Source organism: Pituophis catenifer, unplaced genomic scaffold (genome assembly GCF_029215685.1).
Source record: "Pituophis catenifer annectens isolate HBS135680 unplaced genomic scaffold, rPitCat1.0.hap2 SCAF_8, whole genome shotgun sequence".
NCBI lineage: Eukaryota > Metazoa > Chordata > Lepidosauria > Squamata > Colubridae > Pituophis > Pituophis catenifer.
Genome location: NW_027256888.1, coordinates 55,399,800 through 55,420,766, shown reverse-complemented (window position 1 = coordinate 55,420,766; position 20,967 = coordinate 55,399,800). Strand labels below are relative to the sequence as shown.

At 37.5% G+C, this 20,967-nt stretch overlaps 1 protein-coding gene across 1 annotated transcript in view; it reads left to right on the top strand.

Annotated features, from left to right (window-relative positions):
- IQCM (IQ motif containing M) overlaps positions 1–20,967 on the top strand; it is a 116,486-nt gene that overhangs the window by 57,487 nt on the left and 38,032 nt on the right. The window contains exons 7-9 of the mRNA XM_070949001.1: positions 439–628; positions 8,178–8,322; positions 10,781–10,915. Coding sequence (XP_070805102.1) covers positions 439–628; positions 8,178–8,322; positions 10,781–10,915 — 470 coding nt within the window. The remainder of the gene's footprint in view (positions 1–438; positions 629–8,177; positions 8,323–10,780; positions 10,916–20,967) is intronic.

The following is a 20,967-nucleotide window of genomic DNA, read 5'->3' as shown; positions in this document are numbered from 1 at the left end:
CACTAAAAAAATTGAGGCTCTTTTTAAAAAATGTGAGTTTAAACACATGAGTTTTAACATGTGAAGCTCTCTTTTACAGTTTCTATGCCATATGGCAGGTGTTCTTCTGAAGCATTAACATACTTATAATTTTTATTTCAGTGTGCTGAACCCCAAAATCAATTGGAACCATTTGTGTTTTCTATTGCTAGTATTAGGGAGAAAATTGGGAGAATAAAACTGCATTGTTTTGAGTGCCTCTTTGGATTTCAGCCACAGGTTGAATAACAATATTGCTTTATATTCTCCAACTTCCAACCATTTCCACTCTCTTGTATTGAAATGTATAATTATCCATTGTTTCCATGTTTATTGCAACTGATTCTAAGCACTGCATTTCATTTAAAGCAAAGCCTTCCTAACTTCCTCCCTCCCTTCCCCTCTCCTCCCCTTCCCTAGAAGACGAAAACACGTTAATATAATTAATGAGAAAGTAAAAAGGATTGGGCCACATTTAGACATATTTGAAGCTTTTAAGAAACTCCGAAAAGTTCCTACAGTGGAAAAAATTGCTTCAGCTGCCACCTGTATTCAAAAACTTTTCAAAGGATGGTTTGAACGTAGTAAACTGAAGAGAATAAAACTGAAGGTAATGTATTTGAATTTCATTAATATGAGATATTGTGATGTATTATAATGGATTATATCTCTGACATGTTTGCATTACTGTAGCTAATACCTTGTCCATCTTGAACAGTAATGATTTATATAAAATAACAGTAGACTCAAAATTTGAAAGGTGCAGAGTTGATTTATACAAGAAATAATCCTTATACGCATCTGACTGCCCAATGATTTTTAGAGCCCTTACTAGGGAATACTGGGCTATTTGAACAAATAGTCTGATCTATTAAAAGGGCAGTTTTCTATTTAGCACAAAAATATATTGTCCACAGTCTCAAACTCAATATGGACTTCATTTTACCTATTATCAAGTTGTTATACACAACAATCTATATCTTGTTCCAACGATTCTATGATTTTCCTGGCTTCTTTTTGTCTTCTGGCTAATTTTGCATTGTAGCCATATCTTTGTGTGTGTGTGTGTGTGTGTGTGTGTGTGTGTGTGTGTGTGTGTGTGTGAGAGAGAGAGAGAGAGAGAGACCAGTATTTTCTGTCCCAAAGATGCTTTTTTTCTCCAAAAGACAACCGGGCTTTGTTTTTCCTTGAAGGCATTTTGCTTCTCATCCAAGAGCTTCTTTAGTTCTGCCTCAATGGTAGAGAATAGAAGGATTTATATTCCTTGCAGCCATCTGGCCTTTAGCCGTTATTCTGAGTTGTTGAGGCCACTTGAAGCAGTGGTGGTATTCAGCCGGTTCTATCCGGTTTGGGTGAACCGGTAGTGGTGGCTGTGGGAGGCTCTGCCCACCCGCCCAGACGTCATCATGTCCCATTTTTGATGCTCTGTGCATGCGCTGTCAGGGTGACAATCCCATTCCGCTTTGGGTAATTGCACCTAATTAGAGACGGACCATGGCTTTTCCTTGGAGTATACTTTTAAAGAAAAATAAAACCCCAGATGCATTCTAATAAACCACATTTTATTATAAAGAAGTAAAAACAATCTTATTAGCTATTAATTACATCTTGGCAACGTTCCTGCCTTACCTCTTGGTAGGTGAACAAAGAAAGTTAGAAGAAAGTGAAAAAATGTGGACATGCGCAGTAGCTTCAGAGATAAGACTCAGACAGTCTACCGTATGTCTCAGAATGGGAGCCCAGCTGACAAATACAAGAACGCAGTGACAATCCCCTTCTTTGTCAGTTGAGCCGACATCAAGTGCATCATCAAATAAGGCACATCTTCTTACGCAGATACTCGTGTTGAGCTGCTGAAAGCGGTTTGTTGAGCATATCAGCAATTTGATCATGTGTAGACACATACTGCAATTTAACAAAACCTTGTTTCACTAATTGTTTTATGTTTTGATAACGGATGTCAATGTGTCTGGACCTAGAACCTGTGAAATGTGATTCAGAAATATAAACCACTGATTCATTGTCTTCCATCACGGTGATTGGTCGGATCGGGTGTGTCCAGATATCTGTGACCAAAGCATCAAACCACGTTAGAGAATTACATGCATCTGAAACACAAGCATTCAGCTTCAGTAGATGAACAAGAAACAAAATTCTGTTTACGCACTTGCCAGTAAACAGGCCATCCATTTAAGAACATCATATAACCTGAAGTACTTTTACGTGATTTCTTATCACTCGCCCAATCAGAATCTGCATAACAACATAATTCTGCATAATCAGTATGTGTTGGTTCTAACAATAACTTCATATGTTTAGTGTGTTTTAGGTATTTCAATACTTTCTTAACGCATGTCCAATGAAACTGTTTTGCCTTACCTACATGTCGAGACAAGAGATTAACACTAAGTGCAAAGTCGGGTCTCGTCCAACTACTAATGTACAACAGTGACCCAATAACTGAACGATAAAGTGTTTGATCCTCGAACTCAGGACTTGGTTCATGTGTCAAGTTGTGAAAATCTGTTTGCATGGGTGTCTTTGTTGTGTTAGCATCCTTCATGTTGCAATGATGCAAAATTTGTTCAATTTTATCTTCTTGTGAAAAACTAAACCCCTTCTGTGTTTTGTCAATCTGAACACCTAAATAAGTGCTAATATGACCTAAAGATTTCAATGTGAAGTATCTCTGCAAAGCTTTGGCAAAAATTTCACTCATCTGCTTATTTGGACCAATATAAACAATATCATCAACATAAACAAGAACTATCTCATATGTATTGTTAGATCTTTTTGTGAACACGCACTCATCAGTTTCAGATTTAATAAAGCCCATTGAATTTAGTTGTCAGTAAGACATAAGTACCACATTAAACCAGACTGTTTCAGACCATAAATACTTTTTTTGTAGAAACCAGGTATCCCCTTCTTGCTGTTGGAACCCTGGAGGACCTCTCACATAGATCTCTTCATCTAGGTCAGCATGTAGATAAGCCGTGTCAACATCGAACTGGAAAGCTTCTAAACCAAGAATAGTAGCTGTGGCTAAAGCAATTTTTACACTCTCAGTCTGGACTGTCGGTGAGTAGGTATTTGTGTAATCCTCAGGATAACGTTGAGCGAAACCCTGAGCTACAAGTCTGGCCTTGTACAATGACTCACCATTTGGCTTCTTTTTGATTCTGTAGACCCATCGAGTGTCAATGACTCTTTTGTTTGCTGGAGGTTTTGCAGGTGTAAACACCTTAAGTTTCTTTAGACTGTCCATTTCAGTCTGCATTGCCTCATACCATTTCTCTTGCTCTGAATCAGGAAGCTGCTTGATTTGTGTGAAATTATCAGGTGGAAGTGTAACATTGCAAATCAAAGGCAAGGGTGTTTTTGTCAGTTGCCACAAATATCGCTGTGGAGGGATCCCCTTTGTGGCCCTCTTGGAATGTCTCGGAACAACAGTCCATTCTTCTTCTGCTTCGTCCTCGTCCTCACATTCGTTGCTAGCGTCAGCATCCGCAGCTTGCGAAGACGGAACATCAGGTTGAGAAGAACTAGTGGATGGAACATCTGCCTATGGATCTCGGTCATCAGACTGCAAGGCATCAGCAACATCATCTCTAGGAAAATAAACTCCAGGATCATTGGAATGAATCCTGGACCAGTCAACATCTTCCTCAAAATTAGCAGATTGGGAAATCACAATTACATGTCTGGAATCAATAAATTTGCTCCATTTTGAGTTATCATCAATGCCCATAAATCTCAGTCTCTTTGCTGCTGGACCCCCTTTTCTTCTTTGAGCTAAGGGGATGTTTACCATAGCATATGAACCAAAAATATGGAGGTTTTTGAGATCGGGCTTGTAGCCATGAAGAAAGGAATCTGATTTATTACACTGCTCCAAGTACGGTTGACAAAGTAATTTGCATATTTGATAGCTTCACCCCAGTATGGCATACTAAGGTTGGTGTCTTCTAGGAGACAACGCATCATGGTTTGCAGTACCCCTTGTCGTCTTTCTACGACTCCATTATGAGCCGGTGTGTAAGGAGCTGAGGTGTGATGAAGAATTCCATTTTTACGCATCCAGTCCTGGAAACGCTGAGACATGAATTCAGCACCACGATCACTCTGGATTCTGGTGATGCGAACTTGGTGTTGGGTAGAAACAAGAGCAAGATCTGAAAAGATCTGAAAGATCTGAAAAGTCTTAGATTTTTCTTTCATAGGATATCCATATCCATATCTAGAATAATTATCAACAATTGTTAAAAAATATTTTCTACCACCAAGCTTAAAGTTGGCTTAAAAGGACCAACTATGTCAGTGTGTACCAAATCAAAAATGCGTGTTGACAGGCGTGTAGCATGTTTGGGAATGGCTGCTGCTTTGGATTTGGCTTTCTTGCAGACAGCACAATCCAAAAACACCTTACACCCCTTTAGATCGAAACCTTTTGTGAACTCTGGCATCTTCCTAAGAACATGGAAACTGGCATGCCCCAATATTCTATGCCACTTATGGATACACCTGGAATGCAAAGGTTTACCAGTTAGTGAATTCTCAATGTTAGCATTTTTATGAGGAACCTCAGGTTTGCTCTGAGCAACCTGTTTCCTAATTTTCTTTTTGTTGGCTTTAGGAGCCTTTGGAGTAGCAACAGGATCTCTCTCTGGGCCTGTGCTCTCCTCTTTTGGTATACTTGCCTATGTTTGCGGTTTAGACTTTGGCTTTAAGTAATAAACACCACCAATTAACATGGTTTCAGCAACAATATCTCCATTTTTAACTATGTAACTTGCTTTTTCAAGGTGGTGAACCTGGAACTTTAACACTCTAGACAAGTGACTCTGACTAAGAAAATTACTATTTGCTGTTGGTATATAATAAACATCAGGAATGAATGCATTGAGCTCTTCAACATAAACAGTTCCTTTTCCTTTGACCTGACAAGGATGATTGGAAAAAGAATAAAATTCACGTAGTTCAGGTTCAGGCTCGTGCATCTCTGTGAAAAGTTCCTTTCTGTAGGTAACATGCAATGCTGCACCACTGTCCAAAGTCCACAGGAGTCGTCTGTCATACTCTGGTTGAGATTGTGGATCGTTGGTTAACACCAATGTGGTGAGTGGAGCTTGTGGATCACGCCTGGGACCACGACGACCTTGTCTTCTGCCTCTGCCTCTGCCTCTGCCTCCTCTGGAATCTATTCCTCTGGGCTGGTATGAGACAGGAGCTGGAACTCGTTGGGAACAATCCCGGGTGGCGTGTCCCACACGATTACAGATGTAGCATCTTGGCATCCTTGGAACGTAGGTTCTTCCTTGGAAGGGACGCCTCGCTGGAGCTCTTGATGCAGGTGGTCCTCTCAAATGTGGGGTAGCTAACATAAGTGCTTCTTCTTCAATTAAAAGTCTGCATATATGATCCACTGTGCGTTGAGCAATAGGCACTTGATTAATCTTTGTAATGGCATCTTTCCATTCATAATTCAATGAGTTAATAATAATGATGATCATTTGAATATCATCAATAAGATAGCCTCTTTCTCTCAATTCTTTTCTGATTCCTTTCAGTTTGGTTAAAGATCCTCCAATTTGTTCACCAGGTTTCAATCTCGAACCATGGAACTCAGACATGAGCAAACATGAAGATTCAATTGAAACAGGCCTATAGCAATTTTCTAATTGGACCCAAATTTGTTGGGCTGTTGCATCAGGCGGAAAGGTGACCTGCAGTTCAGTATCCATGGACATCAATAATGTTGTGCAAGCTTTAGTCTGTAAGTCTCTTATTGCAGGAGTCCATGGCTGGGCAGGAGGATTAAAAACCATACAGTGAGTACCTTCTCTGCAAAGTAACAATCCAATCTCACTGACCCAGGCCTTATAATTTTGTCCTGACGTCTTTAATTTCGACTCACCAGCTAGTGAAGCAACAGAAAAGGCCTGTTGAGGAACATGCATTTGGTATGCTGGCTGTGCCGGTAAAAATACGCATGGTATTTGCTGCTGCATTGGAATCTGCTGCTGTATTTGAATTTGAGGGTGTTATGCATGCACCTGTAGTTGTTGTGCTCCAGCTGCCACTTGTGCTTGAGTTGCAATATTAACATGGCCTGCTGGAGACGCAGTCATTTGCCTTTGCTGCATTAAGTGTTGTTGTGCTCCATCTAAAAGGACACCAGCACCACCAGGGGGTGCTGAAGATTGGGCCTGTGGAGACACTTGTGGAATTGCAGTCTGAATATCTGAGTGGATTCGGGACATGTTTGATAAAGTCCGATGCAATACTTGTAATTGTTCTTGCAAACTGCAATGCATTTCGGCTTTCTCTAGTAAATTACTTTTGCCAGCAGATGGTGCTGCACCTTTAATTTCGGGCAGCTCAGATAACTTTTCTGCCTTCGTGGCATGATGTGTAATTTGAGGAGAGAGAACGTCATGTGACAATTGTGATGTGTACACAGCTCTCTGTTCTGATTTGCCTGACACAAGACCCTCTTGGGGGTGTGGCTTTGGCTTCAAAGAAGAAGCCAATATGGCATTTTCAGGAATTTTAAAAACACGAGACTCTCTCTTATCTGGCTCGAGCATAGATAAAACCATTTTTGCCTCTGATATGAATTTGACCTTGTTTTGAGTCCTAATGTCAAACTTGTCCATTAATTATTTTGTGCAAAGCCTGATCTGTTTGTCCTACAGAAAATTCAGACGGCACTGCTGACAAATGATGTCGTACATCACATGAAGGAAGAGCATGGGAAAGTGCTTCTAAACTTAGTGTGAAATTGTTGAAGTCTGTGATGTTGCTGTTGGTGTAAACGTGATGCAAAATAGATATCTGGCTTTGTTTCAGAGTTCCATGTTAGTATTATGGTTGTATTGTTTTTCTATTGTGGTTTGTGAAAATCTACTCCAGGTTGGGTGGCTGAACATAGGAAACTGTCCCATTTTTGATGCTCTGTGGATGCATGGAAGGCTCTGCGCAAGCACAGAGGTAGTGCATGCAAGTGAAGCGCACATGTGTGCTCACATTTGCAAACCGGTAGTGAAGGTAAGTGAATACCACCCCTGACTTGAAGGTTCATCTATGCCATTAGGATCATCTGAATAGTGTGGAACCTTCTTGGAACTGCTGAAAGGATTGTGTTGTAAACAGGAGATAGATCCCCTAAAATTGAATAGAGTGGGCTATTCAATTTTAACATACATGCCCTCTTTGACTCTTCTTTCAAACCAGTGGTCCTCTCTGTCCAGAATGTGGACTTTTCTGTCTTCAAAAGAATGGCCTTGGTCTTTCAAATGCAGATGGATTGCTGAATCTTGTCCTGATGACTTTGTTCTCCTATATTGTGCCATGCGTTTGTGAAGTGATTATTTTGTTTCTCCAATGAACATAGTTACACATGTCTCACTGCATTGTACTGCAGATATCACATATCTTGTTTGGGTCTGGGTGTTTTATCCTTGGGGTGGACAAGTGTCTGCCTTAGTATATTCTTGGGTTTAAAAGGTGCATGTATCTTGTATTCGTGTAAAATCCTCTAGAACTATTCTGATATTCCTGCAATCTACGGAATGACAACATTGCTTTGTTTATTGTTCACTCCTTTGTCTTTTATGGAGGAGGTCCTGCTGGGACTTTTTTTGTTTGGATTTGATGAAGGGCCAGTTAGGATAACCACAAGTTCTGAGGGCTTCCTTGATTTGTTTTAGTACTTTTTTTCTTCCATCTTTGTTGGTAGGCAGATCTTTAGCGTGGTGGTGTAGGGTTCTGATCACTTCAAGGAAAAACAAAGTTCAGATGCCTTTTGTAAAAAAAAAAAAAAAGCATCTGGATGTTACCTGGATGACTGAGAATCTCATAGATATCTAGTATTTTCTGCTACCAGATTTTTAACATTTCCATATATAGAACTTTGGCAGACTTTAATCTTTGCCATAAAATCCTTTAGTGTCTAGTGTCAAAATGCAATATTACAAGGGACTTTTATTTTGTTTTTATGGCAATCGCTGGAAGGTTTTCTTACTTTATGCATCTATAATTCTTTACCCTATAAATGTTGTTTCTTCCAATACCACTTTACATGTATGTATGTATGTATGTATGTATGTATGTATGTATGTATATATACAAGCATATACATATATTTGTAATTACAGGCTAAGAACCATGGACCAAATATATTAGCTGTTATAAAGGATTATCGTAGAATGATGAGTCGAATTAAACGCCGTTGTGGCATCTTGGATACAAGTACAGCACTAATATTTGAACAACTGGAAGACTGGCTTGACAATAAAATGCGTATGTATTTTTCAGAATAATCTGTTGAGATTATTCTTACCATATCTCTGTTAACTATTTCAAAAACTATTCAATATCTTCAATTGAGGTTGCTTGTATTATCTCAATGGTGGTGTCTTTTTTTACGAGAATTAGTACCGTGTTTCTCTGAAAATAAGACCCTATCTTATATTTTTTTGAACCCTGAAATAAGTGCTTGGCTTTATTGCCTTGCGCTCAAAAGCCCGATTGGGCTTATTATCAGGGGATGTCTTATTTTGGGGGAAACAGAGTAATATAAATTCGGTCTTTTGGGAGAGACACCATAGTTTAGTGATAGAGCACACATTTTCCCTGCAGGAACCCCAAATGTAATCTATATCATTTTCACTTAAATGTATCATGTGACTAACTGTTAGATTCTGGGTAGTAAGGATATATCTTGGTAAAATACTATTACTCTTTTTCTGAGCACTGAGTTGCAAAACTGTGTGTTCTGGCAGAGTACTTTATGTTGCTAGCAACTTTCTGTATTTCGGTGCAGATCTCTAGTCTGAAATACCAAAAAGGCAAGACATTCAGACATCCCCAGCAAAAAGCAAGCAAGCAAGAAAACAAACCAACCAACTAGAAGGAAGCATGGTAAAATTCTTTACCTTTTCTCCTTCTTGTACGTCCTTGTATGAGAAACTTTAGTTGGACTCCAAAAACAACCTGGGGAAAGTACTGACAAGAGCTAAAATGGCAAATTGCAAACAAGAAATGGCAAAAAAACATTTAGCATCCATTTCTGTCTCAATGTTTTCATTCAGAATTGATGCACTATTTGGCAACATTTTGAGACATTAGCATATCATACTCGACTCACTGCAATGATAACTGAGCATAGTTTAAACGTTATGCCTCTGACATGGAAGCTAATGCCAAACAACCTTTTTAAAGTGTTGTGCTCATGTAATTGAAGAACTGATAGTGGATATATCTTGTAAAATAATCAAGATCTCTCACAACAGAAAAAGAGCTCTTACAAGATACGTTTAGCAGAGCTGTACACATTTTGAAACAGTGAGGAATAAGCATGATGTCAGCGTAACACGTTTCTGCTATTCATTTATAAGCCACATCTTTTTTGAGGTGTCAGTGGTTCTACTCCTTAAAGAAGGATGTATTTTCAGGCTCACATGGAAATGTGAAAAAGCACTGGACTATTTAATGAGTAGTACAGACGTACTTCTCCAGACGTGCTGGAGAAGACTCCTACGAGTCCCTTGGACTGCAAGATGATCAAACCAGTCAGTCCGAGAGGAGATCAACCCTGACTGCTCTTTAGAAGGTCAGATCCTGAAGATGAAACTGAAATACTTTGGCCACCTAATGAGAAGGAAGGACTCACTGGAGAAAAGCTTAATGCTGGGAAAGATTGAGGACAGAGAATGAGGTGGCTGGATGGAGTCACTGAAGCAGTCAGCATGAGACTCCAGGGGATGGTAGACAACAGGAAGGCCTGGAGGAACGTTGTTCATGGCATTGTGATGAATCGGACACAACTTCGTGACTAACAACAACAACAGACGTACTCTGTTCAGATCAAGTCCAAAGAATATCTTTGGAACTTTTGTTAACAATGCCAAGTCCTAAGGTTTAAGTACCAAATGTGGACTGTAATTTGGATCAAATGGTAAAGGAACTATTTATTATGTCTTTAGAAGTTAAAATATAATACATTTAAATATTAATTAGATATTATGAAATAGTTTTAGTGACATAATCAATAATCTTTCATAGTGATCATGCCAGCACTGTTCTTGATTATATTACCCACAATATATAACAATTCTATAATACAGTGATGCAAAAATAGATGATAATATTTATCAGTTTGATACCAACATATGAATGCTAATAAAAAGCTGGAAGCTATGCTGTTAAAATTCGTGGAAGGATTCCTTTTAATAAAGATGGTTGTAATTTATGGAAATGGGCACAGTACAGATCACGAAAAGACTTATTATGTATGTGGCTGTCTTACGTTTTTGTCCTATGTATAGCAAATATTTTATCTGTTTTGCAAATAGGTTTGAAAATATCAATTGCCCTTCAGATTTCCTGATTGAGGAAATACAAAATTTTGCAATACAAAATTTCAGATTGAGAATTCCTATTACAACTGTAAATTTGTAGTAGGAAAACCTATCAAGAAGAACAATTTTCATATGTGTGGTATTCCTGAAGTTGGCTTAATATCTCTCTCATTAAGGATTTTTATTTGGAAGAAACCATGATTGAATCTCAAATTTTTGAGACTGCTTTTACAGAATCAAGACTTCCAATAGGATATGGCACACACACTTTTACTTAGATATGATATAGAGACAGAATAAAGAAAAGCATGTTTGATAAATTGGATACAAAACTTCAAACAATCCCAATACAACAACAATATGAGACCTTTTGATCTATATATTATTTTGTCTCCTAGTTTATGAAACTATATTTCTAAAGAAAGCGATCTGGAAAGAAATGGATAGAAATGAGCTCCCAAAGTTTTTCAGAGACTGTGGCCGGTTTCCAACACAAAAGGAAATTAATACTGCAACAACTCTACTGTTGCAAGGTAAGAGATTTGCACAATAGTTTATAGATTATGTAGAAATATAGCAAAGGGTATTTTGGGGGTAAATGATACATTGAAAGGCTGCTTCATTTTTTAGTTAATACAAATAAATAAAAAATGCCTTATTTATTTGGTATTTAGAGTTTACTTATTTGAGGAAGTTGTGGATAAAACCCACCCTCATTCAAGTGACAGTTCCTTAAACACCATAGTTATTTTAAAAACTTTTACCATTTTGATATTTTCATCTTACTCTTCAACACATTATCAGAGTAGCTTACATGAGGTGCAAAATAAAAACATATATGAGCAAGATCCAGATCTTCAAGAGCTGAAGTATGAGAATTTTGGAAACATTCCTAAATGTATTTGCATATTTTCCTGTACCACAAACAGAAGGGGACTGTTACACCTTTTCTTTTGATGAGACCTTGAGTAGAAGTTGCTGATTTATTCCCTTCTGTGTCTATGCAATCCTCTGCTTATATAAAATGTAGAACGCTTTACAATCTATTGTTGTGTTGGAAGAAATATCCATCTGGTTCAGTTCCAAGTGGGGAGAAAGACCCTGGAAATCTGGAGGCTGATTGGAAAGACAACTTATTGATGAACAGAACCACATGGGTTTGATGTCCTGGGCAGCTGACCACATGGAGTGGAGAGTGAGAGGTATTTATACCCTCTCTTGGGCTTGAACTTGAGGTTCCTGTTCCTGTGCAAGAATATGTATTCTATTAGCTGCTGTCAGACTCCCATGGGGCTACGCAGGGGTCATAGCTGAGGTTGTCTGAGATAAGTTTCGTTGAACCTTGCTGGGTGATGCAATGTCCATAGGAAATTTTGAAATGCAGTGAGCCCTGCTGCTAGATGGGTAGAGGCTAATCCTATTATGTCCTGAGGGGTTATGTCTTAATCCCATCACCCTAGAACTGATGGTCTTTTGTCTTGTAGATAGACTGGCCCAATCTTTCTTAATGTGCATCAAAATATCTGCTGTGGGCAGGGACCTGGGTTTCTGGGTTTCTGTTTCCTTTAAGATTTTTATTTCAAGTGTGAAAACTTTTAGTCATTTATTTCAATTTCACTTTTACTGTATTTTGTGCTTGTTTATACATTTCTGTTTATTTACACACTTACAGAGGGTTGGTATATAAAAATGATCATAGCTTCAGTTTATGTGCAAATGGAATAATGTTATTAATAAAAAGAAAACTATGTATGAATCTACTTACTCTGGGGCGAGGGTTGTAAATGTGTAAGAAATCCAAGAACAAAAATACATTATTAACCAGAATTAAAGTATATGTTTGTCTTAAAACTAATCTCTCTCTCTGTGTATCTAAATAGATACAGTGCATTACCCATTAAATTAGTTTTGGGTTCCAATCTGCAGCTGTGGGAGCAATCAACTCTTATATCCAAACTAAATAATATGTCTAAATAGGGAAAGAGAGAAAGCTAGGGTAATAGATTATTTTATTTAGTTTCATTTTAAACATTTTCTGTTATTTCTCTGGTATATAATTTTTATAATGAATTTTTATAAATAAAATAAAAAACATTTTTTTTAAAAAAAACCCATACTTTTGTAGCATAAGCAAGAAAAAACAAAGCCTTGTCTTCATTCTGAAGTAATGAAGACAAATTTTAGCTTTTTTCCCACTAGGTCTGGAATAATCACATCCAGTTATAAACTAAGTAATCTACCCAAACTCAAAAAACAAGCACTTCTTGTATAAGTAGCTATGATGACCATGTCTTTATACTTTATTAGGGGGCAATCAGAAAGCTGCAACAAAGAGCAATTGTTTTCTATCCTTTGTTTTGAAAGTAAGGACTACCAGCTATGGGCTGAAGTAATCTACCCTATAAAAGGTAGTGAACAGGTATAGCAAAATCTAATTATGGATGGGAGTTATATATGAAGAGATACCTCCCCATAGTCCTATGCTTGGAGAGACATTCTTTTCCATTCTTTCAAAACCACTTATTTGAGGATTTCATTTAGCAAGTACTCTTTGATTTTAGAAAAGCTGTTAAGGGACATTTTCTTAGCCATACATTTAACGTTAATAATTTTAGAGTATGTAGTTTAATTATTAATAGAAGAGAATATACTGTATTTTCCGGCGTATAAGACGACTTTTTAACACATGAAAATCTTCTCAAAAGTCGGGGGTCGTCTTATACGCCGGGTGTCGTTCTCCTGTAACCAGGCAGACCAGCCTGAAAGACTCTGACGAGCCTTAAATGGCTCTGGCGATCCAAGCTCTGACGATCCCAGCTTTGCTTGCTAATGAGGCAACGCAGCTGGGATCGCCAGAGCCATCGATCCAAGCTCTGACGATCCCAGCTGAGTTGCCTGCTAATCAGGCAACTCAGCTGGGATCGCCAGAGCCCTGTAAAAGGAAAAAAGTTTTCCCCCTCCAGCTTGCTTACCTTAGCTGCTAATCGCAATGCTTGCCTTGCTTTGCTTGCCTGAATCCATTCCATCAGCAAGCCACTCCCTGCTTGCAATCAAGCAGGCAGGAGTTGTGGACTTCAACTCCCAGAATTTCTCAGCCAGCAAAACAAAGCTGGCTGAGGAATTCTGGGAGTTGAAGTCTACAAGTCTTAAAGTTGCCAAGGTTGGAGACCCCTGTTCTATTGGGTAAGTTTTTTTTCCCCTTTGGGAGCTTTAAAAAAAATAGTTAATTGGGGTTTTTTTAGTTGTTCTTTTTTAGACCTAGCCATTTAAAGTTTAGGAAGTTTTAAATTTAGTTTTCATATAAAAATAAAAATAAAATAATATTTGTGCAGCTTTCTGAGATTTAATGTGTTTCTGTAGTGTTTCACTCTAACTACACAAACACACAAAATCTCACAAAGCTGTATGTGGAATTTTGTATGTGTAAAGTGTGAAAGTTGTTTTTTTGGGCTTTTTGTGGCTGTGTGAGGTTCCTGCTTGTTGCAGGGGCCATTTTGGGTCTAGCACAGCTGCTTTTACATTGTGGGTGAGCCAACTGATGTTTTTTAATTTTTATTTGGTGTGCGTTGGAAGAGGGGTAGTCTTATACGGTGAGTATAGCCCAAACCCTATATTTTAACAGGAAAAGTCAGGGGTCGTCTTATACACCCAGTCGTCTTATATGCCGGAAAATACGGTATATAGTTCAGGGTTGGATTGTGGAATCTTTGGTGCTGTCAGAGCTTGGTGGTTTGCTTATAGACATTTCCTTACCTGCCTAGGTAACCTAATTACGTAGGTACCAAACTACCTATATTACTTAGGTAATAAAATGTTTGCAGGTAACAACCAAACTTGGAGAGCATTAAGGAGTATTATTTTCCTATTTTTTTTTATTTTGCATTTTTTATTTACTCATGATGTTATTTATTGCTCTGAGTGAATGGAAAAGTGAAATAAATATTGCATATATAAAAATGAAGAAATAGCTTCTCATAGCCTTTTTGAATGAACACATGTATTTAAATGCACTTTCAGTGTAATTTTAAAACATTTTTAATACCAAAATCAGTGGTGGGTTGCTACCGGTTTGCCCCAGATCGGGTGAACTGGTAGCCATGGCTGGAGGCTCCGCCCACCCGCCCAGACACCTCTGGGCATGTGCAGAAGTGTTGCGCGCATGTGTGAGTGCGTGCGCGCCCATGAGCAAACTGGTAGTGACCAAAATTGAAACCCAGTACTGACCAAAATGTCTGTATTTTGTCACATGAACATGCTTTCCAGTTGAGAGAGATGATCAGAGGGCCTTTCAGTGTCAAACAGACAACAAGTGGTCAAAATAGGGAGCACCCTATCAAATCCTGCACCTGTAAATAGCGGTGTCCTCCAAGGTAGAGTTCTAGGACCAACACTCTTCATACTATACATAAACAATCTTTGCGATCATATTATAAGCAACTGCGTTCTCTTTGCCAATGATGTAAAAATATTTAACACCACCGACAATACTGCTACCCTTCAAAAAGACCTTGACTTTGTGTCGTAATGGTCAAACAGTTGGCAACTCCAAATCTCAATCAACAAATGCTCTGTCTTACACATTGGCAAAAAGAATCAGAACACAAAATATAAGTTGTGTGGACATGACCTTGTAGATGACCCTCACTCTGTCAAGGATCTTGGAGTACTCATATCTAATGATCTAAGTGCCAAAGCCCACTGTAACAACATTGCCAAAAAGGCATTAAGAGTTGTAAACCTAATCTTGCATAGCTTCTTCTCTGGTAGTATCACATTACTAACCAGAGCATACAAAACATTTGCTAGACCAATTCTCAAATACAGCTCATCTGTCTGGAACCCGCACTGCATATCAGACATTAATACAATCAAACATGTCCAGAAATATTTCACAAGAAGAGTCCTCCACTCCTCTGCTTGCAACAAAATATCTTTTGCCACCAGACTTGAAATTCTGGGTCTAGAAAACTTAGAACTACGCCATCTTCGGTATGACCTAAGTGTAGCTCATAAAATTATCTGCTACAATGTCCTACCTGTCAATGTCTACTTCAGCTTCAACCACAACACTACACGAGCACACAATAGATACAAACTTAAAGTGAACCGTTTCAAACTCGATTGCAGAAAATATAACTTCAGCAACAGAGTGATCAATGCCTGGAATACACTACCTGACTCTGTGGTTTCATCCCAAAACCCCCAAAATTTTAACCTAAGACTGTCTACTTCTGACCTCACCCCATTCCTAAGAGGTCTGTAAGGGGCGTGCATAAGAGCACCAGCATGCCTACCGTCCCTGTCCTAATGTTTCCTCTACTTGTATCTATTTTATGTATTCAATTCATGCTTATAATTATATAAACTACCTAATACGTTCTTGACAAATAAATTAATTAATTAAACAAAATTAAAAAAATAAAACAAACAGATAGATAGATAGATAGATAGATAGATAGATAGATAGATAGCTCAGTCACCTGGGTTCATATGACCTCCTAGAGACACTTCCATGGTCCTTGAAAATGGCTTTATTCACCTAATGATAATTTGCATTCCTATTATTCAGGATTTTCTGCTGATATTTTAATGCCATTATACCATTTTTACTCATTTCAGCAGAACAGGTTTTTTCACTGAAATCCATCAGACTAGCAGCCTAATCCTATTTATATTTATTAAGAAATTAATTCTATTGATTGCCATTTTTTAAAGTGCCATAGAATTCAGTCTCAAACTAATTTCAACAAGTATGCTGAACATTATGTGAAGAATATACATTAATGAATTGGGTAACATGGCTGCCGAACGTAATGCATTTTAGCTTCTTTTCATGAAATAAGAGTATTCTATGTGAGTCACTATAATTTTGAAAAGCTATCCAAAGCTTCTCTTGTATGCAATTGATGAATTTGGTTGGTTTGATTGTCTGTGAAGTTAGAATTTTTGACATTCTTCTGAAAAATACTTTTTCCTGGCATGGGGAATGGATACTAGTGTTCATGGAAGTTAAGAGTTTTGATGGAACAATCACATTTACTCATAAATTGGGTTCATACAAATCCTGATACTATGAGATAGTATAATTCAGATGTTGGCATCCAGGCTGTTGCTGTAGTTCTTTTTGTAAAGGAATTAATAAACCACTGAAAATTTGTTCATAAAAATGTGATACATTTCCCTAACTATCATGCTGTTTCTGCATTCATTTCTGATCGTTGTATTCTAGTCCAGCTTTTATGCTATCCTTTCCTTTTCTGAATTGTGTGTGTGTGTGTGTGACACACACACACACATACACACACACAGAGAGAAAGAGAGAAAGAGAGAGAGAGAGAGAGAGAGAGAGAGAGAGAGAAATTTCTAGCAGTCTTTGTTAGTTTATGTCACAACCCCTAAGCATTTTATATGTTTTAATAACAGATAACACCCTTGCTGCCTTTTTAGAGCAGCTAATGTTCCCTGAGTTCTCTTTACCTTAAATGACTTCTTTTAGATTTCGGTCTGATTCTTGGTGTCATAATGGTAGTGTTAATTGTAGCATCCCAAAGGCTCTTAGTATTCATCAAATATTTGATTTACATTTTCTAATAAAGCTTTTGGAATGCAGGGACGGGAAACCTATCTTCTACCATGATTCCTAAGATTCAGGAAGTACTGATTCAGCTGAAGCAATTTGGAGAGATGAAATTTGATTTCCATAGAAGAGAATACTTGCAGCTTAAGGTTGAATTGTGAAGCCTTTGGTACTCTCTGAGCTTGGTTATTTTCTTGCAGACACTTCATTACCAAAGTAGGTAACATCATCAGTGCTAGTAAGGAATGGAGTTTGTTCTCATTTTATATATTAGTGGCTTGCCCTGTCAGTGTAGGAGTGGCAGGAGTGATCTTGATGGCTCCTTGATTGGACTATTGTTTACTGTTAGCTTGTTTGAATGAGTTGTAGTTCCTTGATTGGGGTATTGTTTGTTCTTGATTGTTGGTCTAATGTTAATCTCTGCTCATTTAATTTGGAACAAGATCTCTCCATATATTATAATTGGAAAGGATGACTACTATTGCAACTAGTTCAAGCTTTTTGTAGGAGAGCATGGAACAGCAGGGATGATAGAAGCATTAAACTTTATAAGATTTTAACCCTGCTGAGTTTCAGTTTGATACATTAATAGTTTCATCCCAATTTTTTTTTTTGAAATATTACTCTTCACCTTATAAAAATAAAGATAACTCTTCACCTTATAAAAATAAAGATAACAATATGAAGCTGATTAGGCTCCATTGGAAAAGCTTGAGGATGTTTTTTACTTTGTTGTCATAAGCATAAATGTACTATATCAGAGAGATTTGCAGGTTAGATAGAAAGGTGCTGCACATATGTAGTTGTGCAGCTTACACTTAACTTTGAACCTTTTCCTTCAAATCCAGATCTGGCATCACTAGAATCCTGAAGTACATCTATGATATTGTGATCAGAATTCTATATACAATTCATCTTCCTTTACAGAGCAGAAAGTTACAGATGTTATATAAAAATATAGGCATTGGAAACATCCGATTTAATCAGGGTTGCAAGGAAGAGTAATAGTGTACTTTGTGTTGTCTGAGAGATCCAAGAGTCAAAAGATTTTCATCTGGTTTTATGTAATGGTTGGTTCTGTCTAACTCATTCCAGTAAACTTTTTCAAAGCTGATTTTTATTTTGGATATCATAATTTTCTATTACAGCAGGAGACATTTGAGAAATTTCTTCCTTTCCTTGATATAGGAATTGGAATGAACAAAATTTTAAGACATTGTTTTTTGGAATATTAGCAGGGCCACAATAGTACAAAGACTTTTTGAAAGTAATAATACAAAAACAATATTTAGAAAATATATAGAATGAAGAATTAGACATTTTCTTACCAGTATTACGAATTTACTGCAAGAATTGCTTTATCTTTACAAATACACAAGTCATCATATCCACTGTTAACAGGCAAGGAGGGAAAAGTACTGTAGAACACAGATGTCATAAGCTATGGCTAAATGTTACAAACATATTATTAATGAATATACTTAATTTATTAATTGGCTTCACTCACTCCCATAAGAATAACCATTTGAAAATATCCTTACTTGCCATAAAGTTCATATATTCTCAATGGGAATTCCTAAATTTTATTAGCTCAGGAACATCCAAATTTAATATCATGTTAAGTATTATTTGTGGGAAACCATTAAAAGAGCAATAAGACCCAAGATACTTCTGTTCCCTCAGATGGAAATAGTTTCCTTCTGCACTGTTTGAAATTTTGCATCATTTTATTCTCTGCATTTTCAATATGAATGAACATGAACTACACAAAGGAACAATAATATAAAGTGTGGTTGTGAAGGAAAACGTATCATTTTTGTACAGAAATATGATTTTAGATAATAAACAGAACTAAGTAATAAAAAAAGAAATAAGTAATAAAAAGGAAAAAAATGGTGCCATTAAGAGAACTTCTGATTCTTAGACAATGGTCTGCTTCTAAGACACTAAACTAAAGAAGCTTGGGAAACTTTGAAAAATATGATTATAAAAGCCAGTCTAGCACAATACTACTGAAAAAGAAAAAACCCAAGAAGAAACCAGCATGGTTGCATGCTGGTTTACCACTCTGTGGTAAATTGAAAGACAAAAAAGAATAAATATAAATAAATATAAAAAATAGGGATACATAACTAAGGCAAAATACCAGCATATAGTCTGAATCTGCAATGATGAAGTCAGGAAAGCTAAGGCTCAGAATGTACTTAGACCTGCAACAAATATCAAAATATTAAAAAAATTATTTCAATGTGTAAAAAAAGAAAAGAAAAAAGTCAAGGAAACAATCAGTTCACTAATAGGAGAAGATGCTAAAGAAGTGACAGGCAGCAGGGTGAAAACAGAGCTGCTTAATTCATTCTTTGCATCTGTCTTCACACAAAAAGAAAAAATAGCCCAACTGACCAAAAAAACCAGTTGTAAAAGATAGATTAGGAATACAAGTTAAAATAAGCAAAGAAATGGTAAGATATCTGTTCAGCCTAGACAAGTTTAATTTCACCAGGACCAGATGGATTACATTCCAGAGTTCTGAAGAAGATGGCAGACGTGATCTTGGAACCACTGAACCATATCTTTCAAACTTCCTGGAGCACAGGAGAACTACCAATGCTCCCCTTCAGAAAAGGGGAAAAAAATGAAACTCCAGACCAATAATCCAAACATCAATACCTGGCAAGATCCTGGAAAAGATATTCAAGCAACAGATTTGCAAATAATCAGAAGGCAATATGGGTTCATCAAAAACAAATCATGCCAAACAAATCTTATTTCATTCTTTGACAAAGTGACTAAATTAGTGGACCAGCGAAATGCTCTGGACATAGTATACTTGGATTTCAGTAAGGCATTTGACAAAGTAGACCACAGCCTACTTCTTGGTAAGTTAGAAAAATGTGGGATAGGCAATATCATCACCAGAATCATAACTGACTGACAGACCACACTACTCAATGTGTAATCCTTAATAGAACTACTTGGAGGGGAGTAAGCAGTGTGGTACCCCTGTGTTCTGTCTTAGACCCAGTACTCTTCAATGTCTTTGTAAATTGTTTAGATGAGGGGATAGAAGGGGAACCCATTAGATTTTGAGACAACACCAAGCTGGTAGGAATAGATCAGAAGATCAGCTCAAGATCCAGAAGGACCTTGACAGACCTGAACTCTGGCCCCTATCTAACAAAATGAAAATCAATTGTGAGAAAGGTAAGGTTTTACATGTAGGCAAGAAAAATCAAATGCACAGGTATAGAATAGGTGGAACCTGGCTCAATAGCAGTAACTATGAGAGGGATCTAGGAATCCTAGTGGAAAACCACTTAAATATGAGTCAGCAGTGTGCTGCAGCCATCAAAAAAGCCAGTGCAGTCATAAACTGCATTAACAGAGGGATATAATCAAATTCATATGAAGTGTTAAGACCACTTATAATGCCATGGTAAAACCACGCTTGGAATATTGCATCCAGTTTTGGTTGTCACCATATAAAAAAAGATGTTGAGACTCTGGAAAGAGTGTGGAGAAGAGTGACAAAGATGATTAAGGGGCTGTAGACTAAAACACATGAAGAATGGTTGCAAGAATTGGGTATGTTTATTTTAGTGAAAAGAAGGACTAGAGGTGACCTGATAGCAGTGTTCCAACATTTGAAGGACTGCCACAAAGAAGAAAAGGTCAACCTATTCTCCAAAGCACCTGAAGCAGGACAAGAAGCAGTTGATGGAAAATAATCAAGGAGAGAAGCAACCTAGAACTAATAAGAAACTTTCTGATAGTGAGAACAATAAGTGGAATGGCTTGCCCCCAGGAAGTTTTAAAAAGGTTGGACAGCCAGTTGTCTGACATAATATAGAATCTCCTGCTTGGGTAGAGTGTTGGACCTGAGTCCCTGTGGTGTCCTTTCCAGCTCTATTATTCTTTTCTATTATTCTGTTATTCTTTTTATGATCATGAGTATCCATCCTTTCAAGGCCAAAGAAAGTCTGGAATGGTATAGGATCTCCTACCATG